Consider the following 24033-nt stretch of genomic DNA (forward strand, 5'->3'; position numbering starts at 1 on the left):
CCTGTGAAATATTTCAGTATGTACTAAAAGACACAGTATTTTCGAGCATGTGTGGCTCCCAAATGACTCTGCCTAATAACTCTAACGTTTGACTTTGGATAAAGCTCATAGTCATATTTGATACTGCACACACATTCTGGACCATACAGGATGAATTGTACAGTAATTTTGGTCGTTTACCGCCACCCTCTGGTCAAAATGATAATTTATAAAACATTCTGCTGCATGACCTAATGCCTGCAAAACTAAAAACATTCCTATCATTCTCAGCTTTACTTGGTGTGCAGTGCTCATCAGCGCTAATGGTAGCATACTAACATGATAACATTTACAGTGATTAAAAATATTTTTTTATCTTCATTCACGAGACTAGGTTTGAGTATGATTGTTTTATGATCAGTCATTACAGCAGGACAGAGATTTACTTCTGTTAACTGTCTTCCCATAGGCTATCATTAAAATTATATCAAAAGAGAGAAATTTTTGTTGCTCCAAATGTATTGTGGGCTAGATCAGATGTCCAGTGAGTTTGAGTGATAGCAAAAGTTAACAAGGTTGTTCTCCCCATCCTTGGATCATGAAGGATGTCTGTCCAGTTGGTGTGACAATTTCATATTTGAATTAGGCCTGATAAATGTAAGCGTTAGATTTATTTATTTTTATTTATTCAATACAAGCAGTAATGGTGGAAATGAAGCTGATATCATATATCATGTATAAAAGGCTGTATAATAGATGTGTAGAAAATACTTTTATTGTGAAAACGCTCTCATTCCGGAAGTGTATCTCCTTCTGGCGGAAGTAATAAGAGAAGCGTCTCAGCAATGGCAGCGACCTTGTGCAGAGCATGTTGTCTATAACAGTGTATTTAATCGAAATGCTCGTTTATGGGCCACAAGAAGTGACAGTTTAGTGTTTATAGTTTCCTATTTAACGTTAACATCATGTTTTCCTTAATGAAGGCTGCTGTCGGCGGACTGACCGGAATCTGCAGAGTCTCCGGTCACCAACAAGGTAACGTGAACACAAGTGAGCTAACAACGCTAACGTGACATTAACGTCAACAACTCGCTCCTTTATTGCCTGAGGTGTAGATATTTATTTATTGCTTTGTGCAAAGGGAGGCGTACACATTAATGATCATTGCTTTGAATGTTAAAGTGATGTTTTTTTCTTATTTAGTTTGTAGCCTCTGGACATGTGTTGATAAGCAATAACTGCGATACTACCACTTACTAACATGCTGCACATTAGAAAATAATAGTCATATATGAAGTAAAACATAAATCACTGACTCTGTGGTTTAAAACCAGTACAGACTGTACATAAAGACATGTTGGTGTTAACAAGATCACTGAAGAGACATTTTTTTTTCCAATTATAATTGTTATTTGTCTCCTTAACCTGAAAAACACACACCGTTTAGACCTTTAAAAACTAAAAAAAAAAAACTAAAAACATGATGAGGAGGATGATGATGATTATTAAAAACATAGAAAAAATACACAGAACAAGCAAGGGAATAGATGTGCAAATACCAAGGATAGAGTTAAGCAACAATGGTAGAAATGGTGCTATAACACATTCGAATGCAAAAAAGGAACAATAGGAGTTTTATTATTTTGAAATTAAAATAGAAAGTGATTTTTATAACTACAAGGGAACAAAAACAAAACGGAGAAACACTCAGGTAAATAAATAAGAGCACAAAAACAGGAAAGAGGAAAGAAACATTAAAAGAGCAAATGCAGTTTTTCCATATGTTTTAGCTACTTGAAGTAGTTTTTTTTATTTATGAACACGGTGAAAGAGGGAGTACCAGAACAATCACAAGATTAACTGTATTGTAAATGTAAATGTTTGCATTTAGGTCATTCATAAAATAAACTATATTATGGTAACTAAATAGTTTATATTATCCATTTTTAGTGACAACCAGTTGTATATCAGACCAAAACAAATTAACATATAGGATATTTAAACAATAGATACTCAATTGTTTCATTCTCTTAGGTGCAAGTGTCTATTTCAAACTTAAATCTTTTGTGAAGAAAATCACTAACAGGGCCACACAATTCAGACTTGGTCAAGTAAGTTTTTGTTTACATCACCACAATGCATCTAAATCGATTTTGTTTTATCTAAATGGAAAATATCACAAAATAACACATAAAATCACTACAGTTTCTCTCTCTACAGTTCATCTTGAAGAATCATTTGTTTAAATTTATCCTTGTAAAGGTGTAGTATGCATCTGCCTTAAAGAAAAAACTAATTGGCAAATGCAAAAGTAATTCCTCTCAATCTTCACTTGTGACCCACTTGAAGTGCATAGTGGTGTATTTATCTACAGAGACCCTGCCTGTATTTTCTTATTTTTGTCTTATTTTACTATGTTTGGGATGTTTTGGTGCATAGCGTGCGTGTGAGGATGGGACTTTATAAAGAGGTAGCGATCAGGAAGAAGCAACACGCAAGAGACGGCTGCGAAAATTGCAGATTCAAATGCAAAAACTGAAATATAACAAATGCCAAACTGACACAGCTCATTCCAAAATGAGAGTGAGTCTGGGGCCGGCTTTCAATTTTGCTGGCAAACATGTATTCAAACAGTAACCAACAATTCCTGCATACATTGCCTTTAAACTGAGCAATAATACATTAACAGTTAGACAACAGTTTCATATTCTGCTCTTTGTTTCACAGGTCTTTTACACAGCCACTTGAAGATCCTAACTGCTGGCCTGAAGTCATATGACATACCTCCAGACTTCAGCGGTAATCATTCATGTTCTTGTCCGTTAGCTGTTAGGATTTTTCATTGTTATATTTATGCATTTATGCAGTTGATAACACTGTGGAGACTCTGCACAGGCCTTTGTCCTTGCTCCAGCCTTTGTTCAAGTAGACACATCAGCCTGGTGCTGTATGTTAACACTGTTCATGATTCCTAACTCTTGCTTTTACTTTAAAGATATGGTGCTACCAGAGAAGACCAAACTGAAGTTTTTGGACAAGGTGCCTAATGTTGTAAAGGCCAGGAAATCGATGAAGAGACTATGGGACATCCAAGGCCAAGAGTGGAAAGAAAACTCCTTCACAACAGGACGGTATGCGATAATGGTGAGTACATTTATGTTTTGTAAACACTGATGTTTATGTCAGTGCTGCTTCAAGCATTGAGATGTATTAAGATTATATTATCTGCATTATTCTGTGACTTTCATTTAATGTTAAACCTTCTGTAACTGTGTATTGTCAGACTTGTAAAGCCGACTGTTACTTATTTCACAGCACTTACAAGACACAAAGCGCTCTTTCTCACAGTGCAGAATTAAACCGCAACCTTGAACTTTAGTTTTACATTTATGCAAAATAGAAGATGACTCAGTGTGTTTACATGATGTTAGAAAAAATCAAATTTTTGTGTAAGTCTGACTAACTGACTTCTATTCAATACATTTTATGACTAAAAATCAGTGGTGTAATGTAAGGAAGTACTAATACTTTGTTTCAGTACTAAGTAGTATTTATTGGGAGTATCTGTACTTGAGTTTTATGTTTCTTTCACTTTTCCACCATTGAAAAAGTCTGTATACTTATACTCCATTACATTTTTCTAAGCTTTTTAGTAACTTACTACAGAATAGAGGAGGAAAGGAGGACGGGACGGATGGACAAATGAAGGAATGGGAGGGAAAGAAAATCTTGATTTTGTTTATTAAATCCTTTAAGTTGTAAAAAAAAAAAAAAAAAACAACTTAATTTTTCAAGTGTAATGTAGGCTTCATTTTTTAGGTTGTGATTATCAATATTCTGACCGCTTGCTTTTTTATTACCAGCATTTACTTGTACTTTTACTTTCAATACTTAAGTACATTTAATGTCACAAAATTATTTTTGATACTTAAGTTCAGTAAGTATAGGATATTTTAGGATTTTTACTCAAGTAATATTCTAATAGATGACTTTATCTTTTTGTACCAAAGTAATTCTCTGATTAGATATCTGTATTTTTGCTCAAGTATGGCTTTCAGGTACTTTAATCATCAACAACTTCATTGCGTTCCCCATCACACACAATCTAACTTTACTTTATTGCCAAGTAAAAAAATTAAAAGTGAAAAACATTTCAAATTTACTTCCCCTTATCTCTCTCTCTCTGATGTTTAGGCCATGGGTGGGGGCTACCTTCACTGGGGTCACATGGAGATGATGCGTCTATCCATCAACCGCAAGATAGATTCCCAGACTACATATGCCATCTGGCGCATCAAGGCTCCACACAAATCCGTCACACGTAAAGGTCTCGGTCAGCGCATGGGTGGCGGCAAGGGAGCCATCGACCACTATGTGACACCTGTCCGTTACGGTCATTTTATTGTGGAGCTCGGCGGGAAGATGGAGCTGGGGGAGGTTGAGCATATCTTGAATACCGTGGCCAAGAAGCTGCCCTTTCCTGCCAAGGTGAGATGACAGATGCAGTATATTCTGTACTTTACTCATTGGTGTCTTACATATACAGGGTTCCCACGGTCATGGAAAACCTGGAAAAGTAATGAAATTTCACGATCACATTTCCCAGGCCTGGAAAAGTCATGGAACTACCGAAAGTCATTGAAAGTTTTTGAAAAATCGTGGAAATTTGTCATGACATTAATGTAATTTAAAAGTGAATTTCTTCTCTGTAGCTGACGACGTGACTTAGTTTTATTATGCATCAACATGTGGCAACGTTTTGGATGTTTATGTTTATTTGTTCATCACGAATGTTTCATTTTCTCCCCATATTCTGTCTCTTCCATAATGTATGCCCATAGACACCATCTATTGTGGTAGTGGTATGAGTATCCCAAAGGATTGGGGAGGCGCCTCCCCAATCCTGAAACACCACTGGTAGTATTTGGTAGCCTAACACTGTGTCCTAACTGGACCCGACGTGAGCGAGCGTCAGCAACTAAAGAGCGGATCACACTGAGATGCGTCACCAGTAAAACCTTTGTTTCCCTATGCTTAAGCACGCTTGTCGGGCGCTCCTTTCTTGCTGCTGTGCGACGTGTTTTTCTGGAGATTTTCTGGCATGCATAAAAGTAAAAATATTTTCAGCTTTTTTGCTCAAGGCGTGCAGTTGCATTACTTGTCAATGTCACTGTTGGCCATGCATTATGCACACACAGCCTCACTCCACAGGTGCTCCCAGCTGTTTTTCCAGATGTGCTTCCAAGGGGTTTTCGGAGAAGTCTGGCGTGTTCACCTGGATGTTGTGTTCGCGTCTACTGCAGAGTTATTTGATGTGGGTGTGAATGCCGATTGTACGCATTCTTATCGCATTTCAAAGCCAAATGTTGGCAGGTGGTTTGTTTTTTTTTGTGCAGTGGGAATGAGGCTTTACGGTTGTATTGCCTCTGAAAGAAACCTGTTTTGCTTCTGCTTTGTCTTGTTTGTCAAAGTACTTTGTAAACCCTGTTTTTTTAAAGTGCTATATAAATGAAACTATTACTATTGTTGTTGTTGTTATTGTAATAATTAAATACCAAAAAAAAATAACTCAACTTGATTGCATTGTGTTCTTCCTATAGGTTGTGAGTAAAGAGAGCCTGGCAGCCATGAAAAAGCAGCTGGCTGAAAAGAGGCAGAACAACCAGAATCCCTGGACCTTTAGGGAGGTAGTGCGAGGAAACATGCTGGGTATCAGGAAAGTGCTCAGCCCCCTCGACCTTCACAACCACGGACGCTTCACAGGCAGATTTCACAATCCGTGGAGGGTGTGACGGACTTGAGCGACAGATCAACACAGTGTAATGCTGTTACACCATCCAGACCACATCAATGAAAAAGCAACCAAAATATTCAGTCATATTTGGGTGTCCTGTTTCAGGTCCTGTTTTTTTTACATAATTGTATAAGTCAGTTGGACAGTTTGTTGTTTTTCTGCTTTAAAAAAAACTAATAAACTAAATGACGTATTTCAGTGTCTCATGTGGGTTGAAGTATTTTGAGAGTATTAAGTCTGAAAGTCTTTTTGTCTGAATGTCTCATTAAATTAGAAATAAATAAAAACAAACTAGTTGATCTTATTAAAGTATTTACTTTAAGTTGTTAGTTGTATAATATGTCAAATGGAGAGCACCTGTTTCTATTTAAAGGGACAGTTCACTTAATCCAAATTACATACACGCCTTTCCTTTTGTGAAGAGATATCAGCCACAGATGTCTGCCTTTCCTCCATTATTATAGAACTATATGGCTTGAGGTACTCAACGAGCCCAAAAAGTACTTTTGAAAAATGAGTAGATGTAACGTCGTTATGTTGTATTCAGAGATTGTATAGAAGTACATGTTTAGTAGTACTCTAAGCCTGTAAAATTCCAAAATTATTTTTACCATTAGTTTTTGAAAGCACTTCTCTAGGAACCTGCTGTCTGAGAAACTGAAGAGCACCACGCGCTTCTGGAGAGGCTGATGAAAACATTAGTATATTAAAAAAAACACAAATGTGTGAACTAGAAACCGTATTCACATTTCCCAAAATGGCTTCAGTCCACTTAGTAGATGAGTTATTTTTGCCCTGTGTGACAACTTACAGGTAACATTGTCGTCTCTCACCCTCAGTTATTTTTCATGTTAAGTACGGCTCCTGTGTCTGCCAATACGTCGGTAAGTTAATATTTGTAATTTTAAATTCTTCCTTAAACCCCATGGATGTATTAAGAAGATCTGACCCAAGTAACGCAACTGTAGGCTAAGAGGAGTGTCTGCCTGTCAGGCGTAAGTCCGGGTTAATAGTTTTCAGTACGTTTCACGCATGCGCAGGGAGCGCTAAGCTTCGAAAACAGCAGCGCGAAAAGCAGCTCGGCTGGTGACAACAAACCGCCGCGTTTACGATTTTATTTTCAGAAATGTGAGCGACATTTGTAACTTAACTAACCTACCCGATTTAAATCTTAATTTGTACACCAAGAAACATTTTTATGGTGACTTTACTCGCGCCGGCTTATTTTAGTCACGTTAGCTTATCTGGACGTTAAAGCATAGCGTTACTTCAGCGTTACATTTTGCTTTATATTTAACGGTTATCGTTTACTAAGCTAGCTAACGTTACCGGATATGAAGCCTGTAAGAGGTTCAAACCGGGCCGCATCAAAAGCACCTAACGTTACCCTGAAAAACAAGAAAAAACGAGACCAGAAAACGCAACAGCAAGTAACAGAACACCAGGTAAGATAAAGTAAACACGGCTGACTGTTTGTCTGCTTTGGCCTGTTTGTCTTCTGTTGACCTGTGAGCTAACGGTGCTTTACACTTTAATAATGTTTTTACAGGACCCTGAGCCCAGCGATGTTAAACACGGCACCCACCCAAAACCAGCAAAGAAGAGGAAAGGTAAGAACAGGTTTTTTTTTAGCACAATTGGCCTTATGCATCAACATTCACTTAAATTTCCCTTAATTTTCTGGTAAGAGAAAATATAAGAAGTCAACTCCAGATGCACTTAGCGCTTTTAACCATCCAAATTTGCTCTTACCCATGTGTGCTTAATGATGAATCTCACTTAATCATAAGTCGCCTATTAGCATAGTTAACGCCCCTAAACACTATATAAGTGAGACAAAAATGGTTGTAAGAGGAGGAACTTCTGCATTAGTGAAACTGACCTAGGATGTGAAATAAATTTTAAATATATCTGATTTCAGAACAATGCATTTAAATACAATTATGTAAAGAGTCCTTAGGTTTCACGAAAGGCGCTATGTAAAGTTATTGTTATTTTTTAAGTATTTAAAGTAAAAGTGCACATGCAATAAGGTTTAAATAAATTTTAAATCAAAAATAATTTAAAGGAAAAAGTAGCAATTCCTCATACATACAGTATATTATGAGATTCTTGCATGAGGCCCAATGTCCTGACTCGTCAGATATCTTCATGTTAAATCAGGCAGGAACAGTGATGCAGCATACTGTAAGAGATGCACCACAAAGAAAACCAGCCCTACTAATGTTAGATTCTGTTTTCTTGTGTTGCTCCTGTGTGTGTGTCCAAAAATAGCTGAAGGCTCATCTTCAGTCCCAAACAAAGTCAGAGGTCAGGAGAAGTGGGAGCCGATGTCACGATCCTCCATCATTGCTCTAGAGAACATCATGGACTTGTCAATACTGTGAGTGTCACTATGTTTTTCACTTTTTTATTGACACTAACAGAGAGGTATTAATTCAACTATAAGTTAATCACTGAGATTGTACTTGGCTGTACATTGAAATGAGTTTCTAATGTTTTGTCCAGCTCATTTAAAGGCTGCATTACATTAAAGTGATGAGCTATTCTATTATTTGCCTTAACCTTAGTCATTATATCCACATTACTGATGATTATTTATTAAAAATCTAACTTTGTAAATATTCCTGAAAACACCAATATTAGCAATATTGACATATGGTCAAAAATATTGTCATATTTGCTTTTCTCCATATTGCCCAGCTTTAGGTGTACTTAATAGATTGCATGGAGAGTGTTTGTTACAGTATGTATTGTAACTAGAGCTAAATCGATAAATTAGTCCGCTTATTGCAGATGTGGCGGTATCAGTGTATATGTGGACTGATGGGTAAAAAGAGCTTAGCATACAGAAACATGAACTAGTTATAAGGTAATTGTAAAAAAAAAAAAAATGTCTCCACACAATTTGTTCATCAGAGAGCACTGGCTAATTGTACTTTTTTTTTTTTTTTTTTTTTTTAGATTTTTAAGCACTTAAATATTGATTATAGGTATCAACCTCAAAAATCCAGTATTGGTCAGACTGTAATTTCGCCAGTTTAAACTAATCATCAGTTTGTATCTTGACAAATCCAGGAGGCACTTCAATTACTGCCGATGAATCCTACTCAAAACCAACTTGTTGTGGATGCTTTTTCTGTTTCCCCAGAGCAACTCTTGCTTTGAGGCGCAAAGAGAAGAAAGAGAGCCAGGAACATCTGAACATAATGAAAACCAGGTGAGCAAGAAATTAGAAATTCAAATGTTCAAAATAAAATAGAATGAACCTGTTCTCTTGTGGTTATGTATTTACTGTCCCCTCCACTTACATCTCTAATAAATAAGAGCAAGTAAAAAGATGAATTGATTTGCGATCATTCTAGTTTGATAAAATACCAGTGAAAGTTGATGAACAAACATAACTTAACCGTCTTATTACTTAACCTGAGTAGTTTGGATTTAAACATAAGTATTTGAAAGCACTTGACAGAAAATGATATTAACTGTGAAAGGTCATGTCTTGGTTAACTTGTTTTTTGCTGACATATTTCCCCGAACTTTTTTTAGGTTTCTTGCTCAATGTTCAGAGCTCAAAGTTCCGGTGCAGAAACAAAAAGATTTTGAGCAATCATCTCAACGCCACCAGGAGGAGGCTAAGAGGTCAGAGGTTGGAAAGACAACTCTGAGCACCCTGGAGGTGAGAAACACTAACCTGAGGGGACTCTTACAGTTCGACGGTGATGCTCTGTGTGATATTTTAAAAAAATGATCTTCCATTTAATTTTTCATCGAAGTTAGTGCTGAAACAATCAACTGATTAGTCTTTCGTGATGTAACTTCACGTGACATAGTCTTTCTTTCTAATCATTTCATCACCAAAGTAAATTCTTAAGAAAAAAGGCCACACAGAGGGTTTCAGGTCAAATGTTGGTCTCTGGGGCCTTGCAATGAGCATTTTATAGACAACATTTTTAATTGATTATGTAAAAAAAAAAAACAACAACAAAAAAACCCCACCTGAATCAAGAATGAAAATACTCATCAGCTGCAACCCTGTTTGCAATAAACAGCACAATCATTCAATCATTAATGACAGCTGTGATGTTGTGCAACAGCTTTAAAAAGGCATAATGTATGTATAGCGGGGCAGCTAGGTTAAACTATCCATAGCAATTATGATAAAAGCAACACATTTATGTTAATATGTTATGAAAAGATAATATTCAAGCGCTGCAGATTTGGTGGCCATTTTTCAAAATGGCCACCAAATAGATGCTAGATATACCTAAATGATGTACAGAACTCATTCTGTGACTCTTGATGATTGCAATGATACATTTATACTGATAGATAAAATGTTAGAAGACCACAGACAGATTCTTTTGTCTTTGTTTTTATGGCTTTCTAAAAGATTTTTACCTGGAAAAAATGTGAAAACCAAATAAAAGGCAGTTTTTCCCTCAGACGCTATGTGTCATGGGGGGAGACCTGTACTGGGAATTAATCAAGATACAAAAAAAAAGTAATCTGCTCACAGGAGCACCGGAGCAATTGATGATGAGTTTCACCTTTAAGTACCAGACCAAAGTTCTTTATTGTTTTATCTGTGATTAGAGGTTATCAAAGACCCTGATATTTATCCACTGATATCTGTTTAAATCACACTGCTAATAAAAAGAGAAATGCACAGAGGAAAGCTGGAGATCTTGCCCTTCTAGGGTTGAATTTGTCGTCATGCTGGCGCTCAGGCGAGGGGGTGAAGTTTGACCCTGAAGAAATCACTCATCTATCTATTTTTCTCAAGTTAAAAGCTTTTAAGAAGATTCCTTACAAAATAAAGAGAAAGGGGGACATGTCTGTGGTCTCTTAACATCTGATCTAATCATCTTGAACAAACCATGGCAATCATCTGTTCAAGAAAATCACCTTGTTTGCAACATTTAAACATATTGAGCACCTACTGTATCTCGTGGACATTTTGAAAAATGGCTGCCATGCCCATAAGTTGTCAAATTTGCAGCGCCCTGAAATATATACCTTTTCATAACATAAACCTATATCAGGGCCAGATGTGTTGCTATTATAACAAAATGGACAATTGTAATGCTTAACTGTTCCACTAGTGTTTAAATGTTTATTAAATTATATGCAACTGAAGTGAGTAAATAACACTTGTAACTGTCTTACATTTACAATGTCGTGTTGTGGTGTCTGGGTTTCCAGAAAGACTTAAAAGCCGTTATCAGTGCGCTGGAGAGGACAGAAGAGCAGACTGTCACTTTACAGCACACTTGCAGTATGCTGAGAGACCAGTTGGAGGAGGAGGAGGAGAAGGCTAAAGAGGTGCAAAACACTAATGTCTGCCAACACTGTGAAACAAAGGAATATCTTGTGACCTTTTTTTCGTTTTTAGTTTTTTATTATTGCTATAACCTTATATAAATAACAGAATGTTGATTAGTAAAAACAAGATAGCAGTTTCTTTTCCTTTCTTTGTTTTCAGAAATACTTGCGTAGGTCTATTTATTTGTTGTTTTAATTTTCTGCTGGTCTATCGTATCAGACAGACTCATCTTTAAATCTCTTCTTCAAGCCTGCAGACATCATGGGTGAAATTGTTTGTTTTTAAATTTGATCAGACGTGAACATTTTTGTTGCAAAAAAGGTGAATCTGTCTTTATAGTACATTTTGTAATGTAACTTTTACCAAAACACTCTGGAGGACATTTTTTTATTATTCCTAACTATTTATTAACTCTGACAAAAGTCACTTTAAAATATAACCATATTATATAGGCAGTTTCTGGAACATCAGAGTTGAGGTGACCCAGAAAGAGAAGTGGTAGATTGCATTTTTGCACACAAATGTCAGCCCGTTTTTTTCATAAGTGAGTCCATGCCTTTCTTGTTATGTGTGACCCGACGTAACAGGTTTATTCTTAAGAAAAAGTCTTAGCAGTAACTACAGGAAATGCCTGTTATCACTTTATATGATATACTTGATCAGTATATCAGCAGAGATTCGCAACACTCTTACATTTTGTATTTACTAGTATAAGATTTTGTTGCCTTGTTTGTGTTCACACAGATCTTACAGATAGCTGAACATGCAGTTCTCAGCCTTCCCACTCTACCTCCACAAAAAGAAGAATCAACATTAGAGGTGAGCATGTTTGTTGTTTGTTGCACGCTTTCACAAAATGTGGCTTGAGTTTTACTTGTCCCTATTGCACAATAGCTGTTTTCCCCTAGCGTTTTTTTCATTTTTTGTGAATAAGTTGTGGTGTAAATGCCTGAGTGGGCAGTTCCTCTACAGTGTAACAGGAAGGTCTAGACTTGTCAGCTCTGTTGTGAAACTTCTTTGTAATATTATGAAAATATTTGAAATAGTTTCTTACAAAAGGCACAGAGAAAACATGACATCTTGGGTTGTGGTTTGTCTGTGCTGATCTTATCAAGTACAGGATCATTCTTGTTACAGAGAACATTTAAAAAAAAACACTGTCAAAATACTCCACATTGAGTAGAAACACCCCAAATCATGCAGCAGTGCTTTATAATTTTTTTTTGTCTTAGGCTCGAGTGAGAAAAATTATACCGGACAGTGACTCAGAGACCACGGCCCACAAACTGGGAGAAATTCTGCAGAAATCTGAGGCCAACCAGGATGACCAGGTGCTGCTTCTACAGGCACAAAAACATGCTGATCAGCTCTTCAACCCAGGCTTCACTGCGAGTGTTGAGTCTTGTTCAGAGTGGAATCTCACTAAATCTCTGCTTACACAGGTCTGAAAGTTTATCTTTTTTTAAAGGACATTTAAGAAGTTTGCAAGTGTTTTTTTGTTTTGAGCATTGATGTATTGAGAAATATTTCTTATGATATTACTTGGTTCCACTCCAACTGCAGTAATTTCATTCAAGCAAAAGCAAAAATGCAGCCACTCTGTGTAATTAAAAATCACTTTGGCATCAACAATCATTATGCTAAAAAAAGAAAGAGAAAACTTCAATTTAAGCAGGAATTATTTTAAGAAAAATTTAAACCACAAAGTTTCTGTAAATTTCGGAAAATTGTTAAATAGAATAAAAGGACATTATATACACAGATAAATTAATACAAAAACTATTTGTTGTATTTTTTGTTATTGATAGCATAGAGGCAGACAGGAAACTAGGGGAGAGAAAAATGAAAATTATAATTAAATGAACTGCTGCCCTGTAGATGCAGTTGTTTGGTTTTGTTCTAATTTTTGTTTTTTCTTAGCTTGTTTTTGGTCAGAGGTCCAGATATCCAACTTCACTGTTGTCATTGGAGCCTAACTACCAGAACACAAACTCAACTGCATTCACAATTAAAAGCTCGTGCACTAGAATAAACAAAGTTATGACAATGGAAGTTCAAAATGCTCGGGCGTCACGTGACTCATGGAGACTTCCAATAGTTCCCCGAAGCGTCTGGCGGGCCATTTGAATACATTATACGGAGAGACAAAACTCTGATTTTCGCAAAATAGCAGTCAATAACTGCATAGATTTACAATGTACACTGAGCGCATCATATGTAGTTTCATTATTATATTGTTTTTTAAAGTAAAACGTGCTTATATTTGAAGATTAATGTTAACAGCTATGATTATATTAGATTGATTAATGTCACACTTGGGAGATTCACACATTTCAGCAGTGCAAGAGTCAGAGGCAATAGAAAAAAAGCAAGTGCTCAATAAGGGTTAAATATGATTAAAATACAAAAACAAAAAATATTTTAAAATACAAAATGTATAACATCTACACACACACACACACACACACATATATACACTGCTCAAAAAAATAAAGGGAACACTAAAATAACAAATCCTAGATCTGAATGAATGAAATATTCTTATTAAATACTTTGTTCTTTACATAGTTGAATGTGCTGACAACAGAATCACACAAAAATTATCAATGGAAATCAAATTTGTTAACCCATGGAGGTCTGGATTTGGAGTCACACTCAAAATTAAAATGGAAAAACACACTACAGGCTGATCCAACTTTGATGTGATGTCCTTAAAACAAGTCAAAATGAGGCTCAGTAGTATGTGTGGCCTCCACGTGCCTGTATGACCTCCCTACAACGCCTGGGCATGCTCCTGATGAGGTGGCGGATGGTCTCCTGAGGGATCACCTCCCAGACCTGGACTAAAGCATCCGCCAATTCCTGGACAGTCTGTGGTGCAACGTGGCGTTGGTGGATGGAGCGAGACATGATGTCCCAGATGTGCTCAATTGGATTCAGGTCTGGGGAACGGGCGGGCCAGTCCATAGCATTAATGCCTTGGTCTTGCAGGAACTGCTGACACACTCCAGCCACTTGAACTCTAGCATTGTCTTGCATTAGGAGGAACCCAGGGCCAACCACAGCAGCATATGGTCTCACAAAGGGTCTGAGGATCTCATCTCGGTACCTAATGGCAGTCAGGCTACCTCTGGCGAGCACATGGAGGGCTGTGCAGCCCCCCCCCCCCCAAAGAAATGCCACCCCACACTATTACTGACCCACTGTCAAACCGGTCATGCTGGAGGATGTTGCAGGCAGCAGAACGTTCTCACCGGCGTCTCCAGACTCTGTCACGTGCTCAGTGTGAACCTGTTTTCATCTGTGAAGAGCACAGGGTGCCAGTGGCGAATTTGCCAATCTTGGTGTTCTCTGGCAAATGCTCAACGTCCTGCACAGTGCTGGGCTGTAAGCACAACCCCCACCTGTGGACATCGGGCCCTCATACCACCTTCATGGAGTCTGTTTCTGACTGTTTGAGCAGACACATTCATATTTGTGGCCTGCTGGAGGTCATTTTGCAGGGCTCTGGCAGTGCTCCTCCTGTTCCCCCTTGCACAAAGGAAGAGGTAGCGGTCCTGCTGCTGGGTTGTTGCCCTCCTACGGCCTCCTCCACGTCTCCTGATGTACTGGCCTGTCTCCTGGTAGCGCCTCCCTGCTCTGGACACTACGCTGACAGGCACAGCAAACCTTCTTGCCACAGCTCGCATTGATGTGCCATCCTGGATGAGCTGCACTACCTGAGCCACTTGTGTGGGTTGTAGACTCCGTCTCATGCTACCACTAGAGTGAAAGCACCGCCAGCATTCAAAAGTGACCAAAACATCAGCCAGAACGCATAGGAACTGAGAAGTGGTCTGTGGTCACCACCTGCAGAAACACTCCTTTATTGGGGGTGCCACCTGTTGTCTGTTCCATTTGCACAACAGCATGTGAAATTGATTGTCAATGAGTGTTGCTTCCTCAATGGACAGTTTGATTTCACAGAAGTGTGATTGACTTGGAGTTACACTGTCTTGTTTAAGTCTTCCCTTTATTTTTTTGAGCAGTGTATATACACATACATACATACATACATACTATATATGTATAGTAGTTTTATATGTAAAATGTATAATTACATAGTATAAATATGAGTGATGGGGATATGACATATAATGGTTATACTGACATATACCATGATAAAGGAGCAGGTTGCTGTTTATTGCTTATATATCTTTATATATAAACGTGTATTTTATTTATCTTTGTGTTTCTACTGACTTACTTACTGCAGTTAATTAATTTCATTAATACCTAAAAATTCAGAAACATAAATAGCACATCAAGCAGTTGGTTTATGTCCTTCTTTTGTGGTGTCCTCTCAGATGGTCTCCACCATGCTTTGTTGTGCTGCATGGGAACAGTCCAGGCATGTAGAGAAAGCGACGCTGACACGCAGATGAGGAAAATGTTGTTGAGTAATGCCAGCAGAAGTAGTCTTACACTATTACCACAGATTGCTACCACAAAGAACATGTGAGGTTATCATTTTCAAAAATTGCATTAGAACAGTTAAAGAAAGAGCACACCATTAGGAAGACTTGTGTCTGATTTAATAAAAATAAGGAAAAGGGAAAGGCTTGCAGAAGGCAGGGAGCCCACGCTCAGGATGAGGGTGCTGTGTGAGTGCAGGCAGTCTCCCGGCTCTATTGAATCCTGTTAAGCTCTTTTGCTGAAAGAGAGAGGGAGAATCAATGGAAAATCAGCTGAGCTATAACATAATAAAGACAAATGGAATCAACAGAATCACAAAGCTAAAAACATTCACCCTTAAATTACATTTCTCTTTACAGTAATGTTTTTCTTACATTGATTATTAGTCTCAAATATTTTATTAGTCTTAATCCTTATGTACCATAAAATAGCACTCTGCTATCAAGCACCATGATATCTTTAACAAAGCTGACATGTAACCCACTCTGAGCTGTAAAATAAATCACAAGCCTTTTCTCCACTGTAACCCCTTAATGTTTGATGAAATTACTCAAGAGCATGACATTTTAAATTTACAGGATGTTAACGGCTCACGAAATGTGTTCAGTATATACAGTACTGTTAACTAACGTTAGCTTACTCTGTTAGCATATCTGTTATTGCTTCGTAAAATCTACTCATTTAGTGTCAGATAATCCAATATCATGCTTCAATGCATATGTTATTTAGCTAAGATATGCTGATTATATCAAAACGATTCTTTAGGCATCTTACCCTGTTAAAGCCCATCGCAAATGGTCTTCTCTGCTGCAACTCCATTGCGCCACTAGCAATTAATGCTACTTCCGGGAACTATTGAGATGCTCCACGTTCTGCCATTGCTGTGAAAAAATGGGTCATTGGAGTGAACGGAGATGATGCGACTCTCTCTTAAAGGGCTCTGGTAAAAACTAACTGCTGAGTCATTATTTAAATTATTTTCTGTTGGACCTTGAAGAGATGAGAGCTTGCAAGAATAGACTGGCTGTATGATCATAAAAAAGCGGATTCATGGAAACACCCAAAAAGCAGTGATGTAGGTAAAACCCCTTTCCGACAGGAACCTAAAGCCACTGTATCGCTCTCCTCAAAGCCATCATACTCCTTTAACAAAAGCAGTAATTTTACCTTGCAGATTACAGTGATTGCTCTGACTTCTGCTTCAGTTGGTTAGTTGTTATTGCGTGACTTTCAGAATGCTGGTAAAATGTGCAAGTGACCACTAGATTTGCTTCACTCACTGCCACAAAAACTATTGAAATCTGCTGAATGGCTGCTCGATTTTGGAATCCACCAGCCACACTGGAAGTTATATTCCAAGTTATTTATCAATACACTGTTCATCACAAGGCTTTGGGTCAGTACTGAAGATTAGGCATTCTTGGAGGTTAATATATTTTAATTTTATCATGCAGAACCCAACATCAGGTTATGAGGGAAAATATTTAAGCTTTTGTTTATTCATGTTTTAATGATGAGAGAAAACCCATGTAAAGTGCTACGGTTATTTACACTTGTAACCCGTTCATAAACAACGACAGAGTATAGATGTTCTTTTTATTAACAACAAATAATAATGCTCTTTGTGTATAAATGAAGCCCAGCCAACATGGATATTTTACATTCACAATGAGATATTTCCTTACTTACTGCTCAGTATGTTGTGCTTTATTCCTATAGACATGTATACATTCACGGTTCATTAGGCACAACTTGAACCAGATGTATAAACAAGGACCTGTTGTAGTCCAGACACCCTGAGTATGAGGTCAGCAGATTGGTGGATCTAAGTCACTTTTGATACTGATAAGAACAATTCATTATCACATTCCTCGGCAGTGCGTCCTTGACGGTGCAATATCTTGAAGGAATCCATAGGACAAAGGTTACCCTGGGGCCAGGAAACTGGCACTGAAATACTTTTGTGTTCACTTTGGCTTGTTTACCATGAAGGTGTTCCCTGCCCACTGACGAACAGACAAGATGATTCATGAATTAATTTTTATGCCAAATCATGACCCTGCCTTCAGCGTGCTGCAACAGAAGCAGCATATCTGGAGCCTGCAGTCATGCACTTATACTGATGACACTCAGGTCCATATATCTTCTTGTTTTAAGCTGACAGCAGAGAAATCTGGCATTGCTCAGTGCTTGAGGGAGATGTAGTCCTCTTTCTGCTTTTTACTGTTGTGTTGTAATTTTCACGTCTTTGTCTGAAATGTTGAAATCACAGTTTATGGCATGAGTGCTCCAAGTCTTTAAATCACTTTTTCATCCCAAATATCCCCCATTAGAGGGAATCTCCTGTTAGTTGCCAAGTGTCTGTATCATGGGGAAATGACAGGTGGTTGTAATGAAATGACGATCCAACCACTATCACTTTAAGTTTTGGTCAAATCTGCCACCATTACATCTTTACATACAGTAACTTTAAAAATAATAGTATTCCCCTATTTCTCCATTTGATGTGTCTGTCAGATCTTTTTTGTAAAACACTGGCCTAAAGCACACCTAAACCTGTTTTTTTTACTCACACAGCTTACTTTTTGGTTATAGGTATAAGCAAAAATGGAAATAGAAAGTCATTAAGGCATTGTTGACGTCTGCTACATCTGTGAGTTTTTCAGCGAGTTCTTAAGAGACTTCCTTCGTATGGACTCCATGGAGTCTTCATTGAAGAGTCTTTCAATAGTGGAAACAAGTGAAGCCTTGATGGCGTTTCCTAAGCCGCGGGCAGCGAACACGTACAGCACCGGGTTCAGAGCACACTTGATGTACACCAGGAACAGAGAGATGTATACGCCTTTGACTGCTCTTATATGCAGTGCGGCCCACCCTGGTCGTCCCACAGACAAGGCCCGCAGGAACCGACAAACAAAGTATGGCACCCAGCAGGTTAGGAAGAAGAGCATGGTGATAAACATGACGTGGTACATCCTGGTCATCCTGCGGGCAGTTGAAGGGGAGGAAGTGGTGGGTGTCAGCGGCACTGCCTGGTGAATGGTGAGCAGTACAGCCAGATTACTTCCCAAAAACACCAGCAGAGGCAGGATGAAACCTGCTATTGTTTCTGTGACAAACAGTGCCATGTTAAACTCCCCACTCTCCACGCAATGGTATGTCCCATTTATGTTCTTCAGGATGGCACTGTGGAGGTAGGGGGCGGACAAGATGGCGGCTAGCAGCCAGAAGATGCCACAGGCCACATGAACAGCCCAGTAAGGGCGTCGCAGTCGAGCCCACACGGGCCTCAGCAGACACAGGCATCGCTCCAGGGCTATTGCACAGAGGAGGAAGGCGGAGGCGTATAACCCCATGCCTCGCATGAACATCACCAGGTGGCAAAAATGAATGCCAAATGGCCAGCTGTAGTTGTGAGCGATGTAGCCCAACATGAGCGGAGTACGCAGGATCAGCAACAGGTCGGCCGCGGCCAGGTTCAGGACATAAACACGGAAACTGCTGGCTGCCCGGGTCTCCTCACTGCTGCCTCTGCGGGCCAGGTGACGATTTCGCCGTGCAAGTGCCCAAACCACCAGCCCGTTTAGAGGCACGCCCACCTTGAGAAACGGAGAAAACCAGTTACATTTCGGACAGACTTTTAATGTAATTTAGTTTGACTTCTAGCGAAAAACACTTTTTTTTTATGTCTGTTAATGAACCTGCAGTCAGCTGCCAATTAGCTTATCTTAAATGAAAGGAAATGCTTAGCTCTGTACAAAAGTAAAAAACAGGGTTCCCATGTTCATGAAAAAACCTAGAAAAGTCATGGAATTTTACAATCTCATTTTCAAGGCCTGGAAAAGCCCTGGATTTAGTCCGTTTTCTTGAAAATTTTGTGAAAGTCATGGAATTTTGTTGTATGTAATGAAATTATTTTTACAATAATCTTGAAAGAAGAAGAAAAAAGGTAGATTTATTGGTCATTTTTTAAAACTAGTTCAAAAAACAAAATTATATTGATCCTTAATCCTGCTACATCTTTGGGGTTGAAGTATGAGTTGATTAAAAACAGCAGCTACTATAAAGATTCCGGTTGCTTGGATATATTGCTGCTGGTGGCTTCATTCGATTCCTGCAGTGCATTTTTTGAATTTGCATCAGTCTTGTGCCCTTATGGCTCCCAACAAGGTCCACCCATCCAGTGCAACAGCTTGATCCAAGATGTTAGGGGTTAACCATGTCTCTGTGCAGATGTGCGCAGAGCAGTCTCCGCATTGCTCTTTAAATTATGTTAAAGAGCACATGCATACAAGCTGACAGACACATACAGTGGCTCTAAACAATGTTACGTTTGTGGTCCCCAAATCTCATAACTAACAGGTGATCCCAACTATTATGAAGGCCCTTTGTCAGTGTTTCCAGCCCCATGTGCAGCTGTCTACAATATTTGTGGCACAGGTTGGCGCCATAGAGGATTTCTCACCAGGAAGATGAGCAGAGTAGCCACTATTTGGATACCCTGCACTGCCTCGTCCTGCCAAGAGCTGCTGGGGCTGCTGGAACTGCTAGAGTTGTTTGGGCTGCTTGTAAGCAGCGCCGCTGCATGCGTCCCATTCATATTGGCCACTGAGGTGATGAGCTGAAACACAGCAGACAGTGATTTCATGTCACAGTTTTTTCCTCTTCTTAAATTTGACTAGAAATATAAATGCCACAAAATAACAATTTCTACATTCGCATGGATGGAAACACACATGATTGCATATGGGTTTCATGTGTAAGTTGCCTAAAATTCAGACAGGCTTTCCACATCAAACACCAACATGACACCACAGACTTCCTTCCTTAAAATTCTTCAGAGCCCTTTAATTTAAGGGTATCTTTTCTGTGTTGCAGCTAAAATTTAAAGATAATTATCAACTGTGTATTTTATCCTTTAGATTTAATCAACAAAGTCAGTATCACACTGCAATCTGTGTCATATCTCTTCAGCTCTGCCAATCAAAGTTATTTTTATCATGTGAGAGGTCATTGCATGCTTGTATTCATTAGCTAGAGATTTACCTTAGTCATAACCACCACGTTTACCCCCAAACCCTTCTTCAACCTTAGTAAATCAAATTACACAAGAACCTGCTGAGTCCCCACAATGTGACCATATTTTTGTCCCAGTGACCTCATTAATACAAACACACACTTACACATGCTTACAGCACTTGTGTCAGGTGTTTTAATGATCACAGTAGAAATGAATGTGTTATTTTTTACTGCTACCCCCGCGGCCCCAGGGCCCTGCCTGAATGTATATCTAGACCAGGCCTGTTAGTGTGGAGCTGGAATGAGAGCAGCATGCACGCACACACTCCTGCGTTAATGAACACGCGTTTGGCACACAGTAGCAGCGCCGCTCACCTGAGCCAAAGTTACTGATAGCAGTTCACTGATTACAACTTCAAAAAGTTCCAATTTCTAGAATCTTCAGTAACAAAGTTTATGATATATCTGTGTTTTTAACGTCAGCCTTAAAATGCTTCTTTACATTATCAAGATGTTAATGTTAAGTGTTTGCTTCTTACCTGCTTCATTTGCCTTGTGTGTTGGAGAAAAGGAGCAGAGATAAAGAAAGAGGGAGTGCCTGCTCGCTGTTGTATGAACAGTCTCTCTCTCTCTCTTGCTCTTTCTCGCTCTCTTTCCTGTTATGATTGCAACACACACTCCTTCTCATGGGTATATCTGTAAAATCAATGAACTTCAAAAACTGTTTTGATACCTTCCAAAAAAAATGAAATGTAATTTTTTTCTATATCCAAACAGCTTTGATCAACTGCTCGATAAGAATCAACAATGACCTTTGAGGCATCATCAGTATGTGATAGATTTAGTGTGCTTGCTTCAGTGGTGCACATTCATGTTCTCTAATTTACTTCTTTATCCCTCTTCTTGTTCTTTCTTGAAAAAATGGTTCCCACTATGAGTCCTGCAGGATTTCAGCAATTAACTTTATTAAACTTTTTGGACACTTTTTTGGCTTAAAGGTCCATTGCGTAGGATTAAGGGACATCTAGTGCCAGGAATTGTATATAATATTATTAATTACATTTCCATTCCTTTATAAGGGACAGAAAATAAGAATTTTGTTTTCGTTATCATTTTTTAGCCTTTTATATTGATTTACAGAGCGGGTTTGCTTCCACAGAGTCCACCATTCACATTTTTCCCACACAAAGGAAGTTTCAGCTTTATGATCCTGTCTTGATTAGCGCTCACTTGCAAAAGAGTTTTAATTTCACTTCCTAGTTAAATAAAGGCGATATCACCACATCCTGCATACTCGACCTTTAATTAGAAAGTAGATCATGAGGATGTGACAGGAAATGAGGGGGGAGAGCAGAATGACATAAAACACAGGTCCCTCCAGCTGTCATTGAACTCATGCTGCACATTTGATGCATTGTCTGCTTTAACTTTGAAGATATGCCATTTTTTTTATTTTCTATTTTGTCTGTATGTGTTGTACTATAAAGTGAGAAGTCTGTGGAAGGATGAGTCACAGATGCTACCGTCGGAGTGTGAAAGTGGGTTTTAACACTGAAAAAAAAAACCACCAACACTTATCTGCTAATGATGCTGCAGACATTGCACTTTACCATGACTGTGGGCTTAGAGCTCGAGCCAATTGAGTCCAGATTATGAAGCTAAGAGATTTTTAATGCACTAAAGCACTGGTTTTCCTTGTCTTGTTCTCAAGCCCATTCATTTCTACTGGAGATGTTAACTGGTCACAATATGCTTTCATTTATAAACTGTTAGCACTAGTCAGTACTCAGTGCTTATGTACCAAGGAGTTCTTGGGTTAAATTATATACGAATGACAACTTGACAGTGTCACATTTTACTTGTGGTAAAGGTCATGGCATAAATGCAATAATGCACTCTAAGGTGTCCTGATACGGAAGTTAATAAAACCCTTTCAAACCTGAGCTTTGGCTTGACTTTATTCAAAAACATGGGAAAATGCAGAAGAAATTACCCAAAAATTAGCACAATAAAAGAAAAAATATAGTGTATAAAAAAATCACCTAATTAAAAAAAAAGCAAAAACAAACAAACCATGAAATAACCTAAAAATGCTATAATAATGATAATAGTGATGATAATAATAACAGTTCTGTAAAATATAGTTATGATAATTAAAAATAAATAAATACATTTGTTGGACATTTTCCTAAGCTTTGCCGGGTCTTTTCGTGCAATTTGTTGACAGTAAGAATTTAAATCACCACACTTATCCTTTATAGCAGTGATTCCCAAACCTCTCCACGAATATCACTTGTCCTGCATGTTTTAGATCATTCCCTGCAGCAACACAGCTGATTCAAATAAGCAACTCGTCATCCAGCAGCTTCAGCAGCTCATAATGAGTTGATCATTTGAGTCAGCCGGCTGTGTGGAAGTGGGGCAACATCTAAAACATGCAGGACTCGTGGTGCTCGAAAAGAGGTGTAAACAGTGGTCGATGACGTATTCATATCCTTTACTATATAAAAATTACTAATACAATGTGGTGAAAATGCTCTGTTACAAGTCCTGCATGGAAATGTTACTCAGGTATGAGTAATCAGGAAAATATTCTAAAGGATTACAGTAAAAGATCCCTATGCAGAGAAATGACCAGAACTTATTGGGAAAAAAAAATAAGAAAAAAAAAACTATTGAAAGGATAAGAAAATTAAAAAAACACCCCAAAATTTCAAAAATTATTAGAATAAAAAAAAACACACACCCCAAATTCATTATTTGGTATAATAATAATAAATAATAATAATAATAATAAAGAAACACCCAAAAAACTATTGAAACCCTTGAAGTTATTTTTAAAATAAAAAAACAGCCAAAAGATTTTAAACAACAAAAATAGAAACACCCAAAAGTCCTTTGAATTATAAATAAATAAAATAAAAAAGAAAAAAAAAAAACCTTCCTCCAAACCTCCAAATTATTTTAAAAAAAGAAAAAACAATCTTTATCAAAATATTTTAAAAACCATTCTTATGCTCTAATGCAAAAATCTTAATTTTAAAAACTTAAAATCAATAAAGAAAAAACGAACTTTATCAAAATATTTTAAAAACCATTCTTAAGTATAAAGTGTTGTCATGGAAAGAAAATAATAATAATAATAATAATAATAATGGTACAAGTACCTCAATTTTTTTATTTAAGTGCACAATTAAAATTATACCTTAATGGTGCTTTGAAGGTTCACTGTGCAGGACTGTTGCTTTGCCTAAACATGCTCACCAGCACAAGTAAAGATAAAATCACACCTTTAGACTCACTCTCGTTTAGTGTTTCGCCTCGTTTCATGCATTTTCTCTGCTCTGTGTCTTTTGGATGCCTGCTGCTTATTAAGAAAATACAGGCAGAGGTATACAGATAAATCCATTGCCACGCACTTCTAGTCGGTCATCGTAAGTCATAATTAAGTGAGTGATTA

The 24033-nt window shown here is 37.9% G+C and overlaps 3 protein-coding genes across 5 annotated transcripts; 2 read left to right on the forward strand and 1 right to left on the reverse strand.

The window, feature by feature from the left end:
- The first annotated feature begins 801 nt into the window (after positions 1-801).
- mrpl16 (mitochondrial ribosomal protein L16) lies at positions 802-5954 on the forward strand. Its single transcript, XM_042488245.1, has 5 exons — positions 802-1014; positions 2707-2778; positions 2975-3123; positions 4174-4467; positions 5580-5954. The coding sequence occupies exons 1-5, from the start codon at positions 945-947 to the stop codon at positions 5769-5771; spliced, it is 777 nt and encodes a 258-aa protein (XP_042344179.1). The 5' UTR covers positions 802-944; the 3' UTR covers positions 5772-5954.
- Positions 5955-6787: 833 nt separating this feature from the next.
- On the forward strand, positions 6788-13463 carry LOC121945025 (centromere protein Q). The gene is made up of 8 exons (XM_042489027.1): positions 6788-7218; positions 7323-7383; positions 8048-8156; positions 8925-8993; positions 9323-9452; positions 10979-11098; positions 11844-11918; positions 12332-13463. Exons 1-8 carry the CDS (start codon positions 7108-7110, stop codon positions 12545-12547), a joined length of 891 nt encoding a protein of 296 aa, XP_042344961.1. The 5' UTR covers positions 6788-7107; the 3' UTR covers positions 12548-13463.
- Positions 13464-17135: 3672 nt separating this feature from the next.
- On the reverse strand, positions 17136-21185 carry LOC121944624 (C5a anaphylatoxin chemotactic receptor 1). 3 transcript variants are annotated; one of them, XM_042488490.1, is made up of 3 exons: positions 21113-21185; positions 20020-20175; positions 17136-19153 (listed from the first exon to the last, which is right to left on the reverse strand). In XM_042488490.1, exons 1-3 carry the CDS (start codon positions 21119-21121, stop codon positions 18200-18202), a joined length of 1119 nt encoding a protein of 372 aa, XP_042344424.1. In that variant the 5' UTR covers positions 21122-21185; the 3' UTR covers positions 17136-18199. The 3 variants fall into 3 exon arrangements, with proteins under 3 accessions (XP_042344424.1, XP_042344433.1, XP_042344417.1); XM_042488499.1 differs by lacking the exon at positions 20020-20175 and having other exon boundaries at positions 21113-21174; XM_042488483.1 differs by lacking the exon at positions 21113-21185 and having other exon boundaries at positions 20020-20348.
- Between the last annotated feature and the right edge of the window lie 2848 nt (positions 21186-24033).

Source organism: Plectropomus leopardus, chromosome 1 (assembly GCF_008729295.1).
Source record: "Plectropomus leopardus isolate mb chromosome 1, YSFRI_Pleo_2.0, whole genome shotgun sequence".
Taxonomy (NCBI): Eukaryota; Metazoa; Chordata; class Actinopteri; order Perciformes; family Serranidae; genus Plectropomus; species Plectropomus leopardus.

Excerpts from the sequence above, each read along its gene's own strand:
- LOC121945025 (XM_042489027.1), top strand. The coding sequence starts at position 7,108 with ATGAAGCCTGTAAGAGGTTCAAACCGGGCCGCATCAAAAGCACCTAAC. Across the intron at positions 8,157-8,924 it reads ATCATGGACTTGTCAATACT|AGCAACTCTTGCTTTGAGGC; the intron begins GTGAGTGTCACT and ends CTGTTTCCCCAG. Across the intron at positions 9,453-10,978 it reads CAACTCTGAGCACCCTGGAG|AAAGACTTAAAAGCCGTTAT; the intron begins GTGAGAAACACT and ends CTGGGTTTCCAG.
- LOC121944624 (XM_042488483.1), bottom strand. The coding sequence starts at position 20,202 with ATGAAATCACTGTCTGCTGTGTTTCAGCTCATCACCTCAGTGGCCAAT. Across the intron at positions 19,154-20,019 it reads CTACTCTGCTCATCTTCCTG|GTGGGCGTGCCTCTAAACGG; the intron begins GTGAGAAATCCT and ends CCGTTTCTCAAG.
- mrpl16 (XM_042488245.1), top strand. The coding sequence starts at position 945 with ATGTTTTCCTTAATGAAGGCTGCTGTCGGCGGACTGACCGGAATCTGC. Across the intron at positions 1,015-2,706 it reads AGTCTCCGGTCACCAACAAG|GTCTTTTACACAGCCACTTG; the intron begins GTAACGTGAACA and ends TTTGTTTCACAG. Across the intron at positions 4,468-5,579 it reads AGCTGCCCTTTCCTGCCAAG|GTTGTGAGTAAAGAGAGCCT; the intron begins GTGAGATGACAG and ends TTCTTCCTATAG.